At 50.0% G+C, this 23146-nt stretch overlaps 1 protein-coding gene across 3 annotated transcripts in view; it reads right to left on the bottom strand.

The window, feature by feature from the left end:
• SEPTIN6 (septin 6) overlaps positions 1-23146 on the bottom strand; it is a 60457-nt gene that overhangs the window by 21151 nt on the left and 16160 nt on the right. For all 3 annotated transcript variants that reach the window (XM_036740004.1, XM_036740005.1, XM_036740006.1), the window contains exons 2-6: positions 21440-21554; positions 10766-10961; positions 8683-8869; positions 7602-7763; positions 485-581 (exon numbers count right to left, since the gene is read on the bottom strand). In XM_036740004.1, the coding sequence (XP_036595899.1) occupies positions 485-581; positions 7602-7763; positions 8683-8869; positions 10766-10961; positions 21440-21554 (757 nt within the window). The remainder of the gene's footprint in view (positions 1-484; positions 582-7601; positions 7764-8682; positions 8870-10765; positions 10962-21439; positions 21555-23146) is intronic.

Here is a 23146-nt window from a genome sequence, read left to right as displayed (position 1 = left end):
AGACTCCCTCTCTCACCCTGCATGATGCCCATGATGCCACGGGTACTTCCCTGCAGACTCCCTCACTCACCCTGCATGATGCCCATGATGCCTATGATGTCATGGGTACTTCCCTGCAGACTCCCTCTCTCACCCTACATGGTGTCCATGATGCCCATGATGCCATGGGTACTTCCCTGCAGACTCCCTCTCTCACCCAGCATGATGCCCATGATGCCATGGGTACTTCCCTGCAGACTCCCTCTTTCACCCTGCATGATGCCCATGATGCCTATGATGTCATGGGTACTTCCCTGCAGACTCCCTCTCTCACCCTACATGGTGTCCATGATGCCCATGATGCCATGGGTACTTCCCTGCAGACTCCCTCTCTCACCCAGCATGATGCCCATGATGCCATGGGTACTTCCCTGCAGACTCCCTCTTTCACCCTGCATGAAGCCCATGATGCCATGGGTACTTCCCTGCAGACTCCCTCACTCACCCTGTACAGTGCCCCATGGGTACTGGCGGGCCTTCACCATCTTGTTGCCAATCTTCAATTCTTCTGTGCTGCCAACAACCGCAAATGGCAGGTGGCCCTGGAATGAAATGCACGTGCTCAGGAATGCAGGGAAGCTGCCACTGGTTTCATCATCCCTGTCACCAGAATGAGTCACTGACTTCTGTGCATCATTACTGTGCTCACTCGGGCTCTGCCCCTGAAGGCTTTACAAGCAAAGACAATGCCCACACAGACAGAGAGACAGAGAGGACAGAGCGATCCATAGGGCAAACAAATTCACACCATGAGACGGAGGGGAAGGCTAAGTTTGACCCTACCAAGCTTTACAAAATGCCTCCAAGGCCAAGAACTGGGGTTAACAGTCGAAATAAAAAGATGGTGGCAGCCCTCAAGAAGCTCCCACTTTATAAGGCAGGGAATCCTTATTTCTAGGGGAAGTGCCCTTCTTCTCTTCACTGCAGAGCTGGTGAACTATGGCTGAGGAACACTGGATAGACCGGCAGACCCAGCTGATGTGTCAGTTGGTTTGGCTAACCTGGTTTTCCCCTCTTTCCCTTGTAATCTTCGTTATGAAGGAGGGCCCAAATGGAAGTGGGGGGGGTGATTAGAGATGGATTTGGAAGGGGAGGTGATTTAGTGACCAAAGGCAGCAACAAAGTTTTTTTTAAAAGAACCCATCAAAAAAAGAAAAGAAGGGTCGCTGTCCGGCCTTGTGGGATGTAGCTTCTCTTCGCACCTTCCAGCCCACAGGTTCCTGTTCCCAGCCTTTCTTCTGGCCTGCAGGAAGCTAAGGAAGGATTCCAGAGCCCTGATGAGCTGTGTGATACCAGGCATCGAGCTTGGCTACAGCCTCCCCTGCCAGCCAGCAGCAGATAAAGTCGGGAGCTCCTCCAATCCTGAGGAACGCTTTTACCCCACTGAAGATGCCCCTCTCCCAGGACCTGGCTCCCCCTCGCCCTGCGGCCCATCTGCCCCTATACTAGTCCAGGCAGCATCTTCCAGCAAAGGGCACAGCACACAGAGGCCTCAAGCCACTTTAGCAGGCTGGGAAGGGGGAAGGAGCAGTTTTATCCCTGGGGAGAAAGGGAAGGCACTATGGGAGACTTAATCCAGGGTTCTGGGACCACTGGGATGGGTATTTAAGCCAGACCATCCATGGAGGCTATTGAAGGCCCCACCACGACAGGTTGGACTGGGCAGAGTGCAGAGGCTGACAGGCCTGTCTGGGCTGTTCCTGGATGTAGTCATCAGCAAGAGGGACACAGAGGAACAGAAGTGACAATTGGGAGCAATCTCCTTGTGCTCAAAAATCCCAGGAAGATAATGAAGACAAGAAGATTCAAAGTTCCCTGGAGAGTGGCTTCGTGATTGCCAGTGTCAGGGTCACTCCAACCTCCTCTCCCGAGTGTGGCATTTCATGCCTGTGACTCCCTCCCCACCAAGGCTGCTTTGGAAATGTCACAAGACTTCCCAGGGCGCACTCCCTTTAAATTGACTTCAGAGTCTGTTCTAATAATAATTCCTATGGTGTTTGCTTACTTCAAAATGCTTTCACATCTCAGACCTTATTCCATCCTAACACATGCCAGTGAGTCAGACTGGGCCAGTATTCTTTGTTAATCCTGATCTGATAGTTGGGGAAACTGAGGCACAGGGGAGTTAAGTGACTGCCCAAGTTACAAAGCCAGTACCCGTTGTTAATCCCCATTTGATAGTTGGGGAAACTGAGGCACAGGGGAGTTAAGTGACTGCCCAAGTCACAAAGCCAGTACCCGTTGTTAATCCCCATTTGATAGTTGGGGAAACTGAGGTAGAGGGGAGTTAAGTGACTGCCCAAGTCATAAAGCCAGTACCTGTTGTTAATCTCCATTTGATAGTTGGGGAAACTGAGGCACAGGGGAGTTAAATGATTGCCCAAGTCATAAAGCCAGTACCTGTTGTTAATCCCCATTTGATAGTTGGGGAAACTGAGGCACAGAGGAGTTAGGTGACTGCTCAAATCACCACACCAGGTAACGTCAAAGCAAGGAAGAAAAGGCAGCCTGCCAACTCTCAGCCTAATGGCTTTTCATTGCTTGGTTTTCCTCTCCTGTCCCATGATGCTCCAGCAGTCAATCACACTTTCTTTTTCCATGACAGAGGGGCCCTAGAATAAGTCTCAGGATTTGGGGGGACTGAGGCGCCTGGGTTCTGCCCTCAGAGGCTGTGCACACCGACTGTTGCCTGCTCCAATGACCATCATACCCTTGCCCAGGGCTTTGAACGCTGGCACTGGGGAGCGCTTGGCAGAACCCAGCTGCCCCATGTCCCCAGGGCAGCAGGAAGGATACAGTAGGCCCAGCTGCTCTTCCCACTGAGGGGAGAGCAGCATCTGATCTGCCTCCCAGTTAAATGACAACCGATGAAAGTCAGCTAACTGTGCAGGGGAGGAAATGCAGAGGAACCCTGGCCCTGACCCTCTTCCCCAATGTTTTAGAAAGCTGCCTATCCATCCAAAAACAAACCCCAGCATTGAGGAGCGCAGAGTGGAACAGGTACACGCACACACTCGTTCACGCACATGCTCGTGCAGACACACACACACACAACACATGCCATACAACACGCCCCAAACATACATACACACCACCCCGCTTAGGAGATAGGAATCCCAATTCCATTCTTCCAATAGGAAGAATCTTCCAGGTTCCCATGAACTGGTTCACATCTCTGTAGGCCTGGGCCTCAAGACATTACCAACTTGGGGGGAAATTTATAATTAAACAAGGGACAGAGGAGATCACTTCCCAAAAGATGAGTTGGATTACACAACATTAAATAGTTTTTGCACAAACAACATAAATAGAACTAAAATGAGAAGAGAAATCTGACTGCGGAAAATGTTTTCATAGAAAATCTCTCCTAAAAGTCTGATAGCCACCAGCCCTGGAGTCAGGAGGAACCAAGTTCAAATCCAGCCTCAGATACTTACTAGCTGCATGACCCAGGGTAATTCATTTAACCCCAGCTGCCTCCAAAAGAAATAAAAATAAAGGTCTGCTAGCTAAGATATATAGGGAATTAACAAACATTCATAAGATCAAGAAAGGTAACATTGCATGGTGGGCAGAGCGCCAGCCTGAGAGCCAGGAAGACCCGGGTTCAAGTGTTATTTCTCATATATATTGTGTGACCCTCTCATAGGCCCCAGGATGCTCTCTAAGACTGTGTTTGCAGAGAAGGAAGGCAACTTGCTTTGGTGGAGGGAGTTTCCTAATCTGAGAGGTCCCAATCCAAAAGCAATCCCAGCTCTAGCTCCTATCTATCCCTATAGAAGACCAAGAGCCATTCCCCAATAGTTAAGTGATGAAGGTTATGAACAGTAGCAATAAAACATTCTTTATAAATCCAATGACTAACCGAAAGGCAAAACAAGACAAAAGGGAGTCAGCAAGTCACCTGGCCTGCCTTCACATAGCACTGTACCAATGTCTTCCAAAGACTGTGGATCATCTCTCATCTCACAGATCTCCACCAAAAGAAACTGTCAAACTCCTCTGTTTGCAGTCGAAAACCTTTCCCAGTCTGCTTGCAATCTACCCTTCCAGAATAATTTCCCACAATGCCCTCTCATGCACCTTAAGGCCCAGCCAAGTTGGTCTACTAGCTGTTCTTCATCCATGATATTTTATCTCCTGCCTCTCTACCTTTGCCTAGGCTGTGTCCCTATACCTGGACTTCACGATTTCCTTATCTCCTCCTCAGAATTACTAGCTGCTCTCAAGGCTCAATTCAGGCACCTCCTTAAGAAGCCTTTCAGGATATATCTAAGTACTGCTTTCTTGGTCCTCAAATTCTATTGTATTTATCTGTTTACTATCTCCCCCTCTCCTCCTCTCCCAAGAGACTATAAAACTCCTCGAGGTAACTGCATCCACACTAATAGGCCCTTAATAACTTCGCAAGAACAACAGAAACAACTCTAGCTCATTTCGGGGGATGAGGATAACCTTATATCTCCAGGCTTTCTGAGTTAGTGAGGGCTACAGGATCCATCACAGTGTCCCAGGGGCAAGCTTTGGCCCCCTGGTAATCTAACTGGTGCTATGGGATAGTCAGTCACTTCCAAATCCCACTAACATTATGTGAGTTCATTCTCTCCTGGACCAACCTTGCTTCTGACACTCTCAGGGCCAGGGGCCATTTGTTTGCCCAGTTTGGTGCAATGGAGGCTTCTGGGACCCTCCTTCCCCTGTTCTGACAGACTACTCAGACTAGACTTGGCTTTCTCTCAATTCAGCCATTAGCTCCCATAAGCCCTGTCCATTAGGAGCTCCCTCCATTCAAAGAGCATTCTGCTGAGGCCATGAAGAAGCTCTCTCCCTGTCCATCTCTCTCATTAGTCACTGGTCATTTCCAGGAAATGTAGGTGTTATCTATGGAAATTATATCACTGACCCATCATGCATTTAGACTTGTGGGCTCCTGGCTCTCACCTCACACAGGAAGCCAAGGTGAAGGTAAGCTAGACAGAACACAAGTATTCTCTTCCCTGAGGGAGCAGGAGGCTCCCTGAGAAGCATTGGGAAGGGGCTTCAAGGCTGAGCTGAACTCCTGTGCCCTAGAGGTGGGAATCTCTGGCATTCAAGCATGGAAGGGGTCGATGGGATCCAGTGTCCCAAAGACACTGGGCTTCTTCTTGCTCTTGGCCAGTGCAAGACTGACTCTATTTCCCTGAATTCAGGTTCTCCTTCTTCAATATCCCATGAAGCCCTTCTAGTCTTTCTGTTCATAGCTAAGCTTTGTTTTACTCCATAAACCACCAATCAAGGGCGAGGGAGGAATGCTGCCACTATCACAATCTGTTCTCTAACCACCAGGCAATATTACCCCCTTACTGGGTGCTGGACAGCATAGAATGAGCCAGGACCAAGAGCACAACTGGGAGATTGTGCCAGCGGACTGGGGGATGGCAATCGCTCAACCAACACTCACTTCCGAAGCGCCTACTGTGTGCCAGGAGGGCCAGCCAAACTCACAGAGACTCAATTCTCGGCTCTACTCATTTGTTGGCCACCTCACCAGCACTACCGTGAACATATGGACAAAAGGAACAGCAGACCGCTGTCTCAAAAGGGCTTTTATTATGAGGTCTTTCCTGAGCTTGGATCCATGAGCCCATGATGTCATTATGAAAACTGATGCCTCTCAGGAGAGGGCGAGAAAGCCTTTCCCCGAACAGAACTCTTCTGGAAGCCATTAGCTCCGCCAAGGCCCAACACTGGGGATTGTGTTGGGGCCTGATGAACTGGTGGGCTCTCTGCCGTGTACATTACTCATTCCTCCGGAAAGGAGGGAGGCATCTGGCAAACTTCGGGCTTCATTCATATTTCCTCTAAAGTGAAACAAAGCCTTGGGCAGGAGGAAATAAAAGAAAGGAAAAAAATGGCTCCCCAGCCAGAAGTCGGTCCTGTGCACCCCAAGTTTCATTCTGTGACCCCTCCCATGCCTGGCCTGGACCCTCTGTAATCTGAGTGGGAGCATGCCAGGGCTCCCTGAGCCAGCTGCCTGACCCACCGATGGCAATTTCCTTGTGCCTTGGGTTGTACTTGCTTCCTCAGCAAGGCCACTGCTCTGTTGGGGTTAGACAGAGTAGGTGGCAAAGGGGGTGGAAGGAGAAGACTGGCCTCCCCCTCCAGACTCTTCCCAGGGTCTGCCTTTCCCCATCTCTCTCTTGCTCATGTCTAGAGGAATTGGCCTAATAACCGGCACATTCCAGGGGGCTGAAATAGGGGCATTCCAGTGGCTACCCTAAGGCTACAGCTGTCTGCCTGTTTCCTGGTAGTCCTCTGCCACACCAGGTATGCATCACCCCTAGACTCCTGGAGTCCCCTCACTATGATGCCCTTCTTGTACCTCTGGAGGCCGGCATGGTCCGACTATCCCCAAACCCAGGGTGACTGGACATGAGACCCCTTGCCACCTCCACTTCCCAGCCTGGGCTTCCTCTCATTTGTTCCCCTGTCATGATAAAGGTCCCCCCTGCTACTTGGACATGGTGCAGAGGGACCTCAGTAGCCAAACCGTTTAGTCCAACCCATAATCCCCCCAAGTGGGCAGCCAACCTTTGCAGAAAGCCTCCAGGGAGAAGGGCATTCCCTACCTCCTAAGGCGGCCTATTCCCCTTCAGATTTCTCCTGCCTCAGGCTCAAGCTGCCCCTCAGCCAGCTCCCCGCAGGGTTCTGGGTTAGTTTGCCCCCTCCAGCCAAACTGAACAAGGGCTGGCCCTCAGGATGCCAGAAGAGTACAACTGCCCAGGCTTTGCTGTGACTTTGGCCAAGTAACCCTATCCTGCAACTGTTCTTACAACTGATTAAAATCTTTCTAGCTACGACTCTGCAACGAGCTAACATATGCAACTGGGGTCTGCAATGATTGAACCCAGACCTAGAGCTGGAAAGGACTGCTGAAGGACCTAGTCCAACTCCCTCATTTGTATACAGGAGGAAACTGAGGCCCAGGGAAGCAAAGTGTGTGTCTAAGGTCATACACCTAGTAAGTGTCTGAGGCAGGATTTGAATCCGGGTCTTCTTGCCCACCCCTATCTCCACAATACTACTTTTGTTCAGTCATTTCAGTCATGTCCAACTCTTCAGTGGGGTATTCTTGCCAAAGGTACTGGAGTGGTTTGCCATTTCCTTCTCCAGAGCATCTTACAGATGAGGAAATTGAGGCAAACAGGAGTAAGCGACTTGCCCAGGGTCACACAGCTAGTAAGTGCCTGAGGTTGGATTTGAACTCATGGAGTCTTCCTGATCCCAAGCCCAGGGCTATATCCACTGCAGCACCACCTAGTGGCCCCTCTAGGCCTGGCACTCTGTTCACTATAGCACCACCTAGCTGCCTCTCCAAAGGTCAAGCTCATGCCAGGCTCTGGCCATACGGAAGCTCCTACAGTCGGCAGAATATTGTTGGCCTAACCTGCTGGCCTGCCTTTGTGCTAGCCACACTCCCTGACCTCGGACTGCCAAGAGCTGCCCCGCTGCTCCCACAATACGTTGGCTCAACTGCAGCTCTCCCTTTTGAAGCTGGCCCCAAATCCCTCAAGCTGACTCACATTCATGGTCCCGTTGAGCTCAGCCACCGACTCATCATCAGTAGGGAACTGGTAGATCTGTACGCCATTGCTCACCAGCTCGCTGGTGATTTTGATTTTGAACTTGGTTAATTCACTCTTGGCAATAGCATCAGATTTGGCAATGATGGGGATGATGTTGACCTGTGGGAAAGAAAGCGGTGAGAAGCCAGTCTGTGGTCGGTGATCTGGAGCTTCGGGACGCCCGAATTCTAAGTAATCGAGGTAAGAAGCTCAGGTCACATCTATGAGTCATATCAGGAGAGCAGACTCCTGGCTGGGATAATAGAAAGCAGCTATCAACTCCTGGAGAGGAGACGAGGGCTAGAGGGGCTGGAAGATGGCAGGTGCCAAGGACCATGGAGGGGAGACAGGCCTCCTGCCTCCCTCTCTCACTTCCAGGACAATGAGGGCTGGACTCAGGTGACAGTCAACACCTACCAACTGGGGACTTTTATCAAAGGGGACTTTGAGTAGCTAGCGAGCTAGGACCAACTGTCCAGGATAGAGAGAGAGAGGCCACACCTCGAGTGTGGTGATTTGTGGGTGACGGGGTAGTGTCCCTTCTGCTCCCTCTCCCCAACCCACTCCCATCTACTCTCTGGTGCTTAAGGCAAACCCTTTCCTTCCAGTGTTAGAGAGGAGGTTCAAATGTAACCTCCTCCCCACAAAGAGAGGGCCCTCCCTGACTCACTTTCATCCCTATGTGGAAATGAATGAGCAGAGCCTTCCCTGACAGCAAGTGGTCATAGGGGAGGAGAAAGGAGGGAGTTTAGGGCCAGTGACAAATGCTGAAGGCCCAGTGCCTTGCTTCCAGGGCCCAGCCAGCTGCCACCTCATGCAGGGTGTCCCTGTCCCCTGAGGGACCCAGCCTCACAAGTGGGAAAACAAGTCAAAGGTCCAGTCTCACTGGCAGGGAGTGGATGAGGGGCATCATTTTGCTAGATGAGGCTATGGTTGTCCCACATCACTGAGGGGGACGTGGGGGCCATGACCAAGCTCAGGGAAGCTGCCAGGTTGGCCTATGGCTGGTGGAGTGGCCAGCTGCCTTCCAGCTCGTTACCTTGCTATCCAGCTTCTTCATGGTCACCAGGTCCAGAGACTTCAGCGAGTGGCCCGTGGGTGCAATGAAGTACAAGCAGACGTGAATGCGGGAGTCATGATAGCTGTGCAGTACCCTTCGGATCTTCAGCTCCTCCTGCAGGTACGCCTCGAACTGGGCATCGATGAACTCCACAATGGGCTTGTAGCTAGAAGTGAAGAAGAGAAAACACGGCCCCCGGGTGGATGACAACGACCTTAGAGAGGCCCCAGCTGGCCTCTTCCCAATCTTCGTGACAAGAGCTAGCACTGCATAGTGCTGGAAGACTCGCAAAATCCTTCATAACCTCATTTGATCTTTACAACAGTCCCATGAGGTAGGTGCTATCAATATCCCCATTTTATAGATATGGAAAATTAAGGCCAGAACTTCAGTGATTTGTCCAGCGTCACAGAGCTAGTGTTTGAGGTGAGCCTTGAACTCAGTTCTTCCAGACTCTACCACACCACAGGTATCAGATCTTGCACACTCCTAAAGCCACCTATATCACCTTAGTTTCCATTCTTCTCAGACAGACCAATGACCTTCCAGTCAAGTTATTCCAATCTTTTCCTTGGTGGCTTTAATGTACAGGACCATTACTATTACTTTTGCTCACAGGCTCCTAGATCTAGTGTTGGAAGGGACCTCACAGGCCTTCTTGTCCAAACCACTCCCCCCATTTTACAGGTGAGGAAACTGAGGCTGAGAGAGGTACAGTGATTTCCCTGGGGTCACACAGCTAGTAAGCATCAAAGGTAGGATTTGAACCCAAGTTTTCCTAGATCCAAAACCAGCAGTAGAAAGAAGGGGAAGGGAATAAGCATTTATATAGTACTATGTGCCAGGTCCTGTGCTAAGCATTTTACAAATATTATCTCATTTGATCCTCACAACAACTCTTCGAGGGAGGTGCCATTATTTTAGAGTTGAGGAAACCAAGGCAGACAGAGGTTAAATGACTTGCTCAGGGTCACACAGCTAGTGTCTGAGGTTGGATTTGAACTCAGGTCTTCCTGACTCCAGGCCCGGCACTCTAACCATCGAACTCCTTAGCTGTCACTACACCAAAACCTTAAAAAGGGGCAAGAGGATGGAGGTTAGTCCATTATTCCTTCAATCTGGTAAGAGGAAAAAGGGCCCTGGCCTGGTAGTCAAGTGGCCTAGAACCTAGGGCCAGGGTGAATCACTTGACTCTCAGGAGCCCTGGCTTCTCAGTAAGAGGAGGAGGTTAGACTAGATACCAAGTCATCTTGACTTAGAAAAGCACAAATTAACATCATCTATGTTATGTTGTATTTTTGTTAATTTTGTTAAACATCTCCCAATCATATTTTAATCTGGTTTGGGCTGCCCTTGGGAGTTCTGACACCTCTACCCTAAGTGACTTTCAAGCTCCCCCAATCTATAACTCAATGATTCCAGGAGAGAAGGAATGGTTTCTGGGGAAAGAAAGGCTAGACTCCATAGAGGAAGATTTGGGGAAAGGGGTAGGTAGTGTCTGATCTGCAGAAGCACATCTAAAAATACCTTTTCTTTCCTCTAATACCCCCTTGGGAGGAACACAAAAGGAAAGAAACAGGAAGAGAAGCGAAAGTGTTTCCTGTTCCAGCAGACTCTATATTATTCATATGTGTGCATGGAGGGGGTGGGGGGAAGAGATGGAGCACATAATCCCAAAGCCCCACTAAAACAAAAATCTCTTCTATGTAGCTTTGGAATGCACTTCCCCCCTCCCTAATTGTAGGGGGGGATTCAGGATATTAAAATGTACATGACCTGGGGCCAGGGATATAGCTGGGGAAAGGAGCAGGCCTGAGTTTGCATAGTGTGGGGGAAGAATTCCTGCTGGGATGACAGAGGTCTGGGGAAAGACGGAAAAGGACATGAGGAAGCCAGGAGTAGGGCCGGGATGGATGGCCCAGTATCTGAATGGAGGGCAAAGGAATAGGTGACTAGGGAGACCCAGACGACCCATTGGCTCCTCTCCCCAAGGCAGCCCCGTCCTGCCTTCAGGGCCCAGTGAGGCTAGGCCAGGCCTAGCACAGCCCCTCCTCTTCCTCACCTATCCTCCTTGTTGATCTGGTCTCCAAAGCCCACAGTGCTCACCACAGTGAGCTTCAGCCCCACATTACTCTCCTGGAGGTCATAGGTATTGGAACGGAGCTGGACGCCAGGCAGGTAGTGGGTGGTTGTCTCGCCTTCCAGCTTGGTGTTGAACAGTGTGTCCATTAGGGTGGACTTGCCCACACCCGTCTCCCCTGAAAAATCAAAAAGCCAAGAGGCCTTCCGTTACTGCCATAGGCCTTTCATGACCTCTTTACTGCCACCTCTGAAGAGAGCAGTGTTCGGCAGGCTCCCCCCAGCTCTCACCCCCCATTACCACCTCCTGGTTTCCCTCTTTCCACTTCCTTCAGGTCCCAGCTAAAATCCCACCTTCTACAGGAAGCCTTCCCAGATTTCCCTTGGTGCAATGGCCTTCCCTCTATTGACCCCCCAATTTATCCTGTACAGGGCTCGTTGGTGAGTATCTCTTAGCTCGTCATCCACATTAGATTCGGATCTCTTTGAGGACAAGACCTGCCTTTTGGCTTTCCTTGTAAAGCAACATCAAGCTCAAAGAGATACGGAGGGCCCCCAAACCAGACATAAGCATCACTGATGTACCATTTTCATTTTTGTTCTTCAGCCTTTGTGACCCCATTTGGGGTTTTCTTGGCAAAAATACTGGAGTGATTTGTCATTTCCTTCTCCAGTTTATTTTACAGAAGAAGAAACTGAGGCCAACAGGGTAAAGCAACTTGTCCAGGGTCATACAGCCAGTAAATGTGTGAGGCTGGATTTGAACTCAGGTCTCCTTTACTCTAGACCCAGTGCTCTATCCACTGCACCACCTAGCTGCCCCAATGGCAGCAGCCTGACAGTTTTAATGTGTAATGTTATCTGTGTTTTATTGGACTTTTGTTTGTTTTGTTAAATATTTCCCAATTACGTTTTAATCTGCTTTGGGTGCACAGGGAGTGTTGGGTGCCCCCTGAAGCCATGAGTTTGACACCTCTGGACTAAAGAGATCTTCCTAAAACACACAACTGACCACATCTCTGTCACTCTCCTCCATTTAAAAATCCCACTGACTTCAGGGTGAACTTCAAACTCCTCCCACTGGAATTTCAAGTCTCCTAATGTGGTTCCCACCTATTTTTCCAGCCTTATTTCAGAGAATTTCCCTTCACAAGCTAGCCACTGCAGTCACAGTGACCAGCTAGCTATTCCAGTCTCAATGCATCATGTCCCTGCACAATAAGCTCTTCCCACACTGACATAAACATTGCCCAGAATTTTTCTCTCTCAATCTCTTGCACCCCTCTCTTTCTCCCCTTCCTCCCCTCCCTCTCTCTCTTCTCCCTCCTTCCTCTATCCCTTTCTGTCTCTCTCCTCTTCTCTCTTGTGTCTTTCTCCCTCTCTCTCTTCTTTCTTTCTTTCCTTTCTCCTCTCCTCTTTCTCCTCTTTTCTCTCCCTTTCTCCCTCCTTCCTCTCTTTCCTCCCCTCCCTCTCTCTTCTCTCTCCCTCCTCTTTCCTTTCCCCTTCTCCTTTCCCCCTCTCTTCTTCTCTTCCTTTTCTCTCCTCTCCTCTTTCTCCTCTTTTCTCTCCCTTTCTCCCTCCTTCCTCTCTTTCCTCCCCTCCCTCTCTCTCTTCTCCCTCCTTCCTCTATCCCTTTCTGTCTCTCTCCTCTTCTCTCTTGTGTCTTTCTCCCTCTCTCTCTTCTTTCTTTCTTTCCTCTCTCCTCTCCTCTTTCTCCTCTTTTCTCTCCCTTTCTCCCTCCTTCCTCTCTTTCCTCCCCTCCCTCTCTCTTCTCTCTCCCTCCTCTTTCCTTTCCCCTTCTCCTTTCTCCCTCTCTCTCTTCTTTCTTTCTTTCCTCTCTCCTCTCCTCTTTCTCCTCTTTTCTCTCCCTTTCTCCCTCCTTCCTCTCTTTCCTCCCCTCCCTCTCTCTTCTCTCTCCCTCCTCTTTCCTTTCCCCTTCTCCTTTCCCCCTCTCTTCTTCTCTTCCTTTTCTCTCCTCTCCTCTTTCCCCTTTTGTCTCTCCCTTTCTCTCTCTATTTCTGCCCCCCCCCCGTGGCATACATGTTATATACCCAAATACAAAATAACTCCTTAAAGACAGAAATTGCCCAAACATACTAATAAATGCCTATTGAATGGAATTAGAAGGCGTCTTCAAGATTCTTAAGCCACCCAACCCCCTCATTTTACAGAGAAGGGAACTGAGGCCCCAGAGGCGTGAAGCATTGACCTAATAATGTCATTCTGATTTTGGGTGATGCCCAAGGCAGCTGGGTGGCTCAGTGGATAGAGCACTGGGCCTGGAGTCAGGAAGACCTGAGTTCAAATGCAGTGTGAGGCACTTACTAGGTGACCCTGGGCAAGTCACTTAATCTCTGTCTGCCTTAGTCTTCACAAATGTGAAATGGGCACAATAGTAGTACCTAGCTGGCAGGATTGTTGTGAGGCTCAATGAGATAATATTGGGAAAGTCAGTGCCTTAATAAATGTATATTCCCTTCTCTTATCCCCCAGGGTCCTCAGCTAGTGGGCTAAGTGGCAAGCTGGGACCCCGGCTTTTCCACTCCTAATCCAGCGTTCTTTGTGCTCCGTCCCACCCCCCAGTGCCCACTCCTCCCAATCAAGTCAGGGGATGCCCATGACAGCCAGCTGACTGTGCAGGTCCTCTGTGCTCCTCTGCTTGCTCTTGGACCTTCGCATTTTGCTTCTGGGGAAGGGGAGACAATTAGCAATCTAGAATATCCCAATGATACCATTAACAAATTGTATAGAAGAAATGAAAACGCACTTCAATTTGGCAGGTCATTTCCTGTCAGTCAACAAACATTTATCAAGTGTTTACTATGTGCCAGGCACTGTGCTAAGCCCCAGAGATACAAAAAAGTCCCCCATATCTGCCTTCAAGGAGCTTACATTCTAATGTGAGAGGGTAAGAAGGAAAGTAGGTGGGAGTGCAGTGGGACAATCTTTGGATGGCGCAGGCAGGGGAGGGCATAGCTGCCAAGCACCCGGGTCTTTCAGGAATGGGAATCTGGTGGGGGGAGGGGGAGCAAATAGGGGTGAGAGCTATTGAAGAGAACAATAAGCTGAGATGGGCACTCCTGCCAGCCCTCCTTCCAAGCCAGGGTACCCAAGATCCAGGCCTTAGACCAGGGATGCACACTTGGATAAGTGCAATTGAAGTTGTTTTCCCAGGAATGAAGCCTCTACCCTTCCTTTGCCTAGTGCCCTCGGGCCCAGCGGTAAACCCTGGGAGGTGGCTGCTCGGAGTTAAGGGGCAATATGTGGCTGTGCAAGAGGCTAGGACCAGTATTTTCTCTCCCCTTCAAATACAAAGTTAGGGGCCACTAGGTGGCGCTGCAGGGGATGGAGCACTGGGTGATGAAGACTCATCTTCCTGAGTTCAAATCTGGCCTCAGACGCTTCCTAGCTGTGTGACACTGGACAAGTCACTTAACCCTGCTTGCCTCAGTTTCCTCATCTGTCAAATGAGCTGCAGAAGGAAATGGCAAACCACTCTAGTATCTTTGCCAAGAAAACCCCAAATGGAGTCATGAAGAGTCAGGCATGACTGAAATGACTAGACAACAACAAAAGAGGTTATCAGCCAGCCCTGGGTATGGGTGAGTCTGTGTGCGTATGTGTATGTGCACATGTGCAAACATGAGAGAGGAGGGGAGAGAAGGGCAGGGGAGGGGAGGGGAGGGGAAGAGAAGGGGAGGCAAGGGAAGGAGACAGAGATAAAGAAAGATAGAGAGTCCTTGAACTTGTTCCCACCCCCTACTCTCCCATTTCATGCTGGAGCCAGGCAGCCTTGAGCAGGGGGCTGGCCTTCCCATCCTCTCTGAAGCTGGAGCTGCAGCTCCAAAGCCCCATGTCCTTCCTCCTCCACGCCCACCTGGCCCCCTCCTGCCCCACTGGGCCAGGCTGCTAATGTGCTTAGCAGACAGGGTGCGTAGGAACGATGCCAGGCAGATCGTGTTTCCATCCTGGGTCTGCAAAACCCATTAGCAGAAAAAACCCACCAACATTAGCCATTCCCCCCGCTCCAGAGCAAGGGGAAGTATTTGGCCCCTGGAAAAAGTTTGTTAAGGGCCACCTGCCTAGTGTATGTGAGAGGTGGCAGACTTGGCTGGTTGGTTGGAATGAGTCACCCCCAAAACTGGGAGAAAAGGAAGTCAGCCCAGACAGTAAGTGGGGACCAGGGCCCCTAAGTAGGAGATCACATTTCCAGTACCAAAACCATGGCCTCACCCAAGATTTTTTTTTCCTGACTTGTTAGTACCTATGGATTTTTGGACCTAAAGGAGTGTGGGCCAGCCTCCCCACCACCCTATGTGAAATACTCTGCCATTCCTGCCCACGCCAGAAATCCAACAGCCACAGCTACAGAGGGATGTTGTACCAGCTCAGATTTTCCTAAGCAAGAACCATGCTTCTGGAGGACTTGCTCTCCATCACCCATGGCTCTAGATCTTGTATCCTTTTTGTGTGTTTCTGAAGACTCACAGAATCTCCGAACAAGAAGGGGGCTCAAAGGTTCAGACCTGGCCAAGAATACACACACACACACACACACCCTTGACAAACAATGATTTTGCCCTTCCTTGGGCTGATTCTTCTCCCAGTAGCTCTTTCTACTTTTAGGAGCTTTTTCTGACATCAAGCCCAAATCTGGCTGTTGGTATTTGACATCTGTTGCTCTACAGGTCTGCCCTTTAAAGTCAAGTTGAATAACTGAGAGACAACTTGGAGCCAAGAAGGCCTGGCTTCAAATCCTGCCTTCGATGGATTGTGTGACTCCAGGGGAATAATTTCACCCCTTTAAAACTCAGTTTCCTCTTCTGTCAAATAAAGAGGTTGGACTAGTGACTTACCCAGGGTCACACAGCTAGCTAGTGCCTGAGGCCAGATTTGAACTTAGGAAGATGAGTCTTCTTGACTCTAGCACTCTATCCACTGCAGCGCCACCTAGCAGCCCTTAACTTTGTATTTGAAGGGGAAAGAAAATACTGGTAATAGCCCTAGCTCTAAATCTATCGCCCTTTGCTAAATCTAAACTCTTTTCCATGATACAGCTCTCCATGATACATTTGAAATGAGCTATCACGTTCCCTCTCAAGGCTTGTCTCCTCCAGGCTAAACACCTCCAGTTTCTTCCATCACTTCTCATGTATTTGACATTGGAGCCGTCCCAACATATGGATGCTATAAATCTGAGTCCTGCTCAAAGCAGGGGAGACAAACAGCTCAGCTCCTTGGTCTCTGTGAGGTTTCGGCTTGGCTCTCCATGGTCTGGACGGTATGTACCTTCTCTACACTTCACACGTGCATCTTGCATTATGGGCAAAGACCCAGACACTGCGACTTTTCCACTGGATGGAGAGTCTATCCAAGGGGGCAGATTGTATTTCTATCCATCAGACAGGAAGCTACCCAGAATGTGAGGGCCCCGAGAGTCAGTAATGGGCCTCCTTAGAGTGAGAGATTCTTAAGAGTTGCAATGAAGTCGCCCCCACTAGACTCATGTTTTTCTCCCTGTCATCTTCCTCTCCCTTCTCTTTTTTTCCCTTTCTCTATTCCTCCTGCCTCCATCTTGTCAGGCCTGGAGAAGTTTCTTAGCTTGTCATCAGTATGAAAGTCAAGCATCCATGGAATCCCTGAAGTTCTGAGGTGGATGGGCCCCCTCTCCCGCTATGGCCCTGTGACCTAGGGCATCCCGGAGCAAGAATGCCCTCAGTGACATCTTGGACAAGTGGGCATCCAGCCTCTGCTTGGAGACCTCCAGGAAAGGGGAGCTCACTACCTTCCTGCCTCTGTTATTTATGACCCCCAGTGGGACTAGTCACTTCATTTCTCTCTGAGCCTCAGTTTCCTCATCCGTGAGGTTATGGGGTTGGATCGTGTGATCCCTAAGGCCTCTGGGGCCAAGCAGAACCAATCTAATCTTTCTTTCACAAATACTCGAAGACAGCGATGACATTTTTGCTATCGATGTCCCCGGTAAGGTTTTTTCTTCCCCACATCCAACACCCCCAGTTCCTCTCACTGTTCCTCATGGGTCACAATGTCAAGGCCATTCACCATTCTGGTCACCCTCCTCTGGACATTCCTCAGCTTACCAATGCCTTTCCTAAAATGTGCTGTCCAGAACATAATACTCCAGATGTAGTTTGATTGGGACAGAGGAGGGCAAGACAACCAGATACTATGCCTCCCTGTGGTAGCCTAAGCTCAAAACAGCCTTAGGTTTTTTTGACTGTCATATCACAGTTGACATATATCAAGTTTGTAGTCCACTAGGACCCCCAGATCTTTCTCAGACAAATTGCTGCTTAGTCTTGCCTTCACCATCTTATACTTGTGAAGTGACTGGGACTCAAGTGTGAGACTTCATTTTGGGGAGGTCAGACCTATAATTCCATTGGTGTAGGGAATTCCCTCTGCTAATGCAGACAGGCATCTGCTCTGTAACTTCTCAGTCCTAGACTGGTGTTTGGGGCACTGAAAGGGTTAAGTGGCAAAGTGCCCAAGGTCACACGGCCAGGACAGTTCAGTACCTCTACCCATGATACCACACTGCCTCTAAGACTTTACACACATCCCTGGCAAGCAGGAGTTTTGATGACGCTCAGCCCAACGTTTGAGCCTTTCCAGATCTTCTGAGATCCTGAATCTGTCAGCCTGTGGTATTAACCAGCCCTCCTCACAGTGAGGAGTCCTCATTAACCCCTACAGCTCTTTGTCACCTTGGGCAAGTCACTCACTCCTCTGGGCCTCATTTCCTCCCTCCCCCTCTCCTCATTTTATGAGTGGGTTGGATCGAAGGCCCTTTCTTCCCCAGCCAGCTCCAGATCCCACAGTTCTTCACTTTGGGACTAGAAGGACAATGTAGCCCTTTGCCCCAACTTCCCATCAGTCCCCTTCCATCTGCCTGAGGCTCAACCAACATTCCATTCCATCCAAAAGGCTGGTTAAGTCCTTGCGAGAGGTCCTGGACTATTTCACCAGACTTTTGTCCTGTCAAGTCTGGCTCAAAAAAGCAGATCACCTCCTGGGTGTTAGAGCTCAGCTTCCCTGGGACAGGACCCGATTTGGAAAAGATCCTCAGTGCCTCTGGTGACCCAGCCGGATCCACAGAACCAGAGTGCAGCAAAGGTGGCAGGGACCTCACGGACCCTGAGTTCTAGCACTTTTTAACATGGGAGGAGACCAAGGCTCAGAGAGGGGAAGGGGCCTTCTTTGAGATCTCATTCTTATTAGTACTTAGCGGTCTGCTGCTTGGTGATGTGAATGGTGATAAGTGGGCTAACAGGAGAGAGAATGATGGGAAATGATGCACATAATATGAGAAGCAATTACTGTACTTTGTGCACAGGCCTACACTCAGCTCCCCGGGGAGAAACAAAAGACAGATGAGACAATGTCCTAGGATGGTAGGATGCTCCATCTGGAGCTAGAAGGGGCCAACCCCCTCATTTTACAGATGAGGAAACTGAGGCCCAGGGGTTAACTGACTCACTCAGAAATAGTAGGAATCCTTGATCATTTTACAGATGTGAAAAGTGAGGCCCAGGGGTCAACTGACTTGCTCAGGATTAAATAGTAGGAATCCTCCATCTAGAGCTGGAAGGGGCCTCAGAAGCCATGTTACAGATGAGGAAACTGAGCCCTAGGAGGCTAAGACCCTGCCTTCACACTGCTAGCGACAGTCTGAGCCGAGGGCTCCTGACTCCGAGGCCAGCACTGTTCCCACTATAGGAAGTTACAACCACATGTGTCTGTGGTCCCAAATATCCACCCCCTTATGGCCAACCTAGTGCTGAGCCTCTGTGATTTTAGCTGGCTTGTTCCCCAACCAGAGGCAGCCAATCCAGTACTGGTTCTCCCCTCAATGCCTTTGCCAGGCTTTGCAGTGTGTAGGATCCAGGAGCCATGAGGAGTCCCAGCAGTCCTTTAGTGGAGGACAACAAGGGCAGCTCCCACTGGCACAGCACTGCCAGGCTAGTACTAAGGGATGCACGTGCACATTCACAGATGACTATGACACGGAATGATAGGTGGGGATCCTGTAAGTACAAGCAAAAGAAGCATTTGGGGAGCAATCAGGGAAGACTTCATGGAGCAGAGGAGGTACAGATGAGTGTGTGTGCTGAGCAGGCTGCTAGACACAGGAACAGCAGAAGCAAAGGCAGGGTGGTGGGACAACATGGAGAGGGGATGAAATGTAAGTAAGCCAGTTCTGCCCATGGAGGCAAGGAAGGAAACAAGCATTTACTGAGTGCCTACTATGTGCCAGGCATTGTGTTAAGCCCTTAACAAGCATGATCTTACTTGGTCTCCACAGCAACCCTGCAAGGTAGGTGCTCCCATTATCCCCATTTTACAGGTGAGGAAACTGAGGCAGACAGAAAGTGACTTACCCAAGGTCATACAGCTAGCAAGTGTCTGAGGCCACATATGAACAACACAGGTGTTCCTGACTCCAAGCTCAGTGCTCTGTGTCACTCAGCTGCCTCTAAAGGATTATGAGATACTACTCAGAAAGTAGGGTGGTGCCAGATGGTGGAGGGCCTTGAATGCCAAGTAAGGATCTGGTAGGCAATGGGTTTTAAAGAGAGGAGGGACATGGTCAGGATGACAAATAAGGGAGAGAAACAGTGTGGCATAATGGAAAAAGTGTTGAAATTGGAGTCAGGAAAACCTGGGTTCAAATCTTGCCCCTTTCACCGATTAGCTGCATGCCCCTGGACCAATCACATAACTTCTCTGAACCTCATATTCTTCATCTGTAAAATGAGGGCACTGGGCTCCAGAGCTTCAAAGGTCTCTTCTGGCTCTAAAGCTCTGATCCTCTGAGTCAGACGTCCTTGTGAGAGACAGGACGGAAGGGAAGAAACTGGAGACTGGGAGACCCCTATTGGGACCCCATTGCCATGGCCCAGGCACCGGGTGAGAAAGGCCTTTACTGGGCAGTGACCATGGGGAGAAAGATGAAGGGCCAGAAGTGGGAGTCCCATGAGGACCTTGCATTCCAATTTATAAGGAGAGGCTCTCTCTCTGTGTCTCTCTCTTTCCCTCTTTTTTTCTCCCCACTTCCCCTTCTTTCTCAACACCACAGGCTGACAGATTTAGGATCTCAAAAGATCTGGACAGGCTTGAATGTTGTAAAATTACATTTATCCAGGATTTGTGTAAAGTCTTTAGAGGCAGTGTGGTATCATGGTAGAGGTACCAGCCTGAGAGTCACAAAGCCCTGGGTTCAAATCCTGACTCCCTGCTTCTGACTCATTTTCTCTCTCTCCCTGTCTGTCTGTCTGTCTGTCTTTCCCCCTCTTTCCCTGTCTCTCTCTGTCTCTATTTCTGTCTCTCTCTCTCCCCCTCTCTCTCCCTGTCTGTCTGTCTGTGTCTGTCTCTCTCTACCTGTCTGTCTCTCTCCCTCTCCCTGTCTCTCTCTCCCCCTCCTTCCCTCCCTCTGTCTTTGTCTCTCTCTCTCTGTCTCTCCTCTCCTCCCTCCCTTTCCCTCTCCCCCCATCTCCCTCTGTCTCTGTCTCTCTCTGTGTCTCTCCTCTGTCTCTGTCTCTCCTCTCTCCCTCCCTCTCCTCTGTCCTCTCTCTCTCTGTGTCTCTGTCTCTGTCTCTCTCTCCCCCTCCCTCCCTCTGTCTTTGTCTCTGTCTCTCTCCTCTCTCCCTCCCTCCGTCTTTGTCTCTCTGTGTCTCTCCTCTCTGTCTCTGTCTCTCCCCCTCCCTCTGTCTTTGTCTCTCTCTCTGTGTCTCTCCTCTCTGTGTCTCTCCTCTCTTCTCCTCCCTCCCTCCCTCTCTCTCTCTCTCTCCCTCCCTCCCCCCCCTCTCCACATACACATATGTATGGAGAGAAAGAGATTATTCATTTATATATACAGATATACATATATGTGTGTGTATGTTTCCCTTTTACAATGGAAGCTCTCTGAGGCCAGGGACTGCTGAATTTTTGGCTCTGTGTGGCCTGGCGGCACAGAGTAGGTGCTTCAGAAATGCTTACTGATTCCTGGAGCTTGTGGAGGCAGGCTAAGCAGACCCCAATAACGGGCTGAGCCAGGTTAGACTGCTCCGCTGAAGATGCTGAAACAGGCCTCGGCTCAGAAAGCAGCTGTGCCGTCCCCCAGCATGGCAGGGTCCCAGAGCTGGGGGGGCATCCAGGCCTGGGGTTGGGGGGACAGCCAGGCCTGGGGGGGCAGCGAGGCCAACAGGACTCACCCCACTGCCCCCAGCTCATAGACGAGCAAGGTTTCTTAGTGTTGAGGTAAGAGGCTTAAGCCAATGAACTCCCTCCCAATCCTGTGCTGGCTCCTGTTTGCTGTTAAGGAGAGCTTTGGTAAAAATAAACTCGACAGCACAGTGCTGAGCCTGCCAGCCCTATGCAGAATTTCCATGGGGTCTCATGCAGTGCTGTCCCACATGGCTCAGCCCCATACTCTCCTTCTTCCTTGGCCACGACAACCGTCAAGTGCAGCCAAGCCAAGAGCGGCTGCCTGCAAAAACAATTGTGGAGAGAAGAAGCTACAAAAAGCATCACAATAAGGCCATCCGAATGAGATGGGGCCGACACATCATTTAACCTAATTACCTACAAAGCTTCAGCCCTCCATGAAAAATCCCTATTCCGTAATAGAATTTCCTGATATGGAAATACTCACCCACACACAGGATGTTGAAACAGAAACCCTGGCTGACCGATTTATTCACCAGCTGGTCGGGCAGGCTGTCAAACCCCACATGGCCGGTGAGGGGGATTGTCCGGCAATTTTCATCCTGATTTGAGCAGGGGGGAGGTTGGAGGGGGGAGGAAAGAGAGGGGGGAGAGAATAAAAATGATGACATTTGGAAAAAAGAGATCTGGGTTTCACTTCTCCATTCAAACATTCTCCACCCTAGGAAGTAACACCCACCCAAGCAGACTGTGTCATCCCTTCCCTCTGCTGCCCCCATCCCAAAACAGCTCAATAGTCACAGAAGAAAGTTCAGCTCCCCCTTCTCCTATTCACGAAAACCCTTCCCGGCAGCTCCAGGTGGCAACTCGAGGTGGGGAAGGTGGCGGCCTCAAGGAGTGGCCACTCGTCCAGTGAGCTCTGACTTGCCCTGAGCCCTCACAGATGTGACCCGAGGATGACGGCAAGGATGCACCTTGCCCCTCTGGCGTTCAGTGGGTTCTGTTCTCTCCTCTTGGAGCTAGCCACACTCCTGGAAAACACACTCCCCTGACCTCAATGGTTATTAACGTTAATAGTATGATGAGCACCCAAAGTCTGAGGCAAGCGGATGGGGGGTGTATGTGTGTGTGTGTGTGTGTGTGTGTGTGTGTGCGCACGTGTTTGTGCATGTGCATGTGTTCATTAGGATGGCACATGTCAGAAGGACTGAGAGAAAATGGCACAATGAGACACAGAGCTGTGAATTGGCCCAGCCATTCTGGAAAGCGATTTCAAACTGTGCCCCCAAAGTTCCCAAACTGGACAACCTCTTAGACCCTGTGAGTGAGACCAGGACTGGGCCCATATCCCAAAGGGATCCAGAAAAGAGGGAAAAGGACCCAAACATACAAAGAAAGGTTTCTAGGGGCTCTTTTCAAACTGGGACTGAAGGGGACGCCCACCCATTGGGGAATGGTGGGACAGATTATGGTATGGGAACGTGACGGAATGTCACTGTGCCAAGAGAAACCACGAAATGCACAGTTTCAGAGGAAACTAGGCCTACCTTGAAGTGATGCCAAGTGAAGTGAGAATGGGGGGAGCCATTTAGAAAATGCCAACAGCACTATAAAGAAAGGAAACTCGGAAGGACTTTAGAACTCTGATCAATGCCATGAGGAGGTGTGAGACCAGAGGACTAAGGGGGGCGTGTGCCCCTCCCCCACTTCCCACCCCTACCTCGCCAGGCATTTTGAGATATGGCCAATAAGGGACTTTGTTTTGTTGGACGAGGCATATTCGTTAGAAGGGATTCGTTTTTCTTTTTGCCTTGTTCAGTGAGGGTTTGGGAGAAAGGGGAAGGAAAGGGAAGAAGCATTTATATAGTACCTACTGTGTGCCATGCAGTGTGCTAAGCACTTTATAAAATATTATCTCATTTGGTCCTCACAATAACCCTGTGAGGTAAATACTATTGTAAACCCATTTTACAGTCGAGGGAATTGAGGCAAATAAATGACTTGCCCAGAGTCACACACTAATGAGCTTCTGAGGGGGGGAGGGCAATAGAAAGGAGAGATAATAATGAATGCTGGTAAAACGTTCATTCTTTTTTTAAGGATGTGAGCTTCTCCATTAAAATGAGAGCTCTTTGAGAGATTAAGGACTGTTTCGCTTCTGGCATTCTATCCCCTGTGCCCAGAACAGCACTCA

This window comes from Trichosurus vulpecula, chromosome X (genome assembly GCF_011100635.1).
Source record: "Trichosurus vulpecula isolate mTriVul1 chromosome X, mTriVul1.pri, whole genome shotgun sequence".
Classification (NCBI taxonomy): domain Eukaryota; kingdom Metazoa; phylum Chordata; class Mammalia; order Diprotodontia; family Phalangeridae; genus Trichosurus; species Trichosurus vulpecula.
The sequence above is the reverse complement of the archived record's forward strand: the minus strand, read 5'-3'. Positions and strand labels throughout refer to the sequence as shown.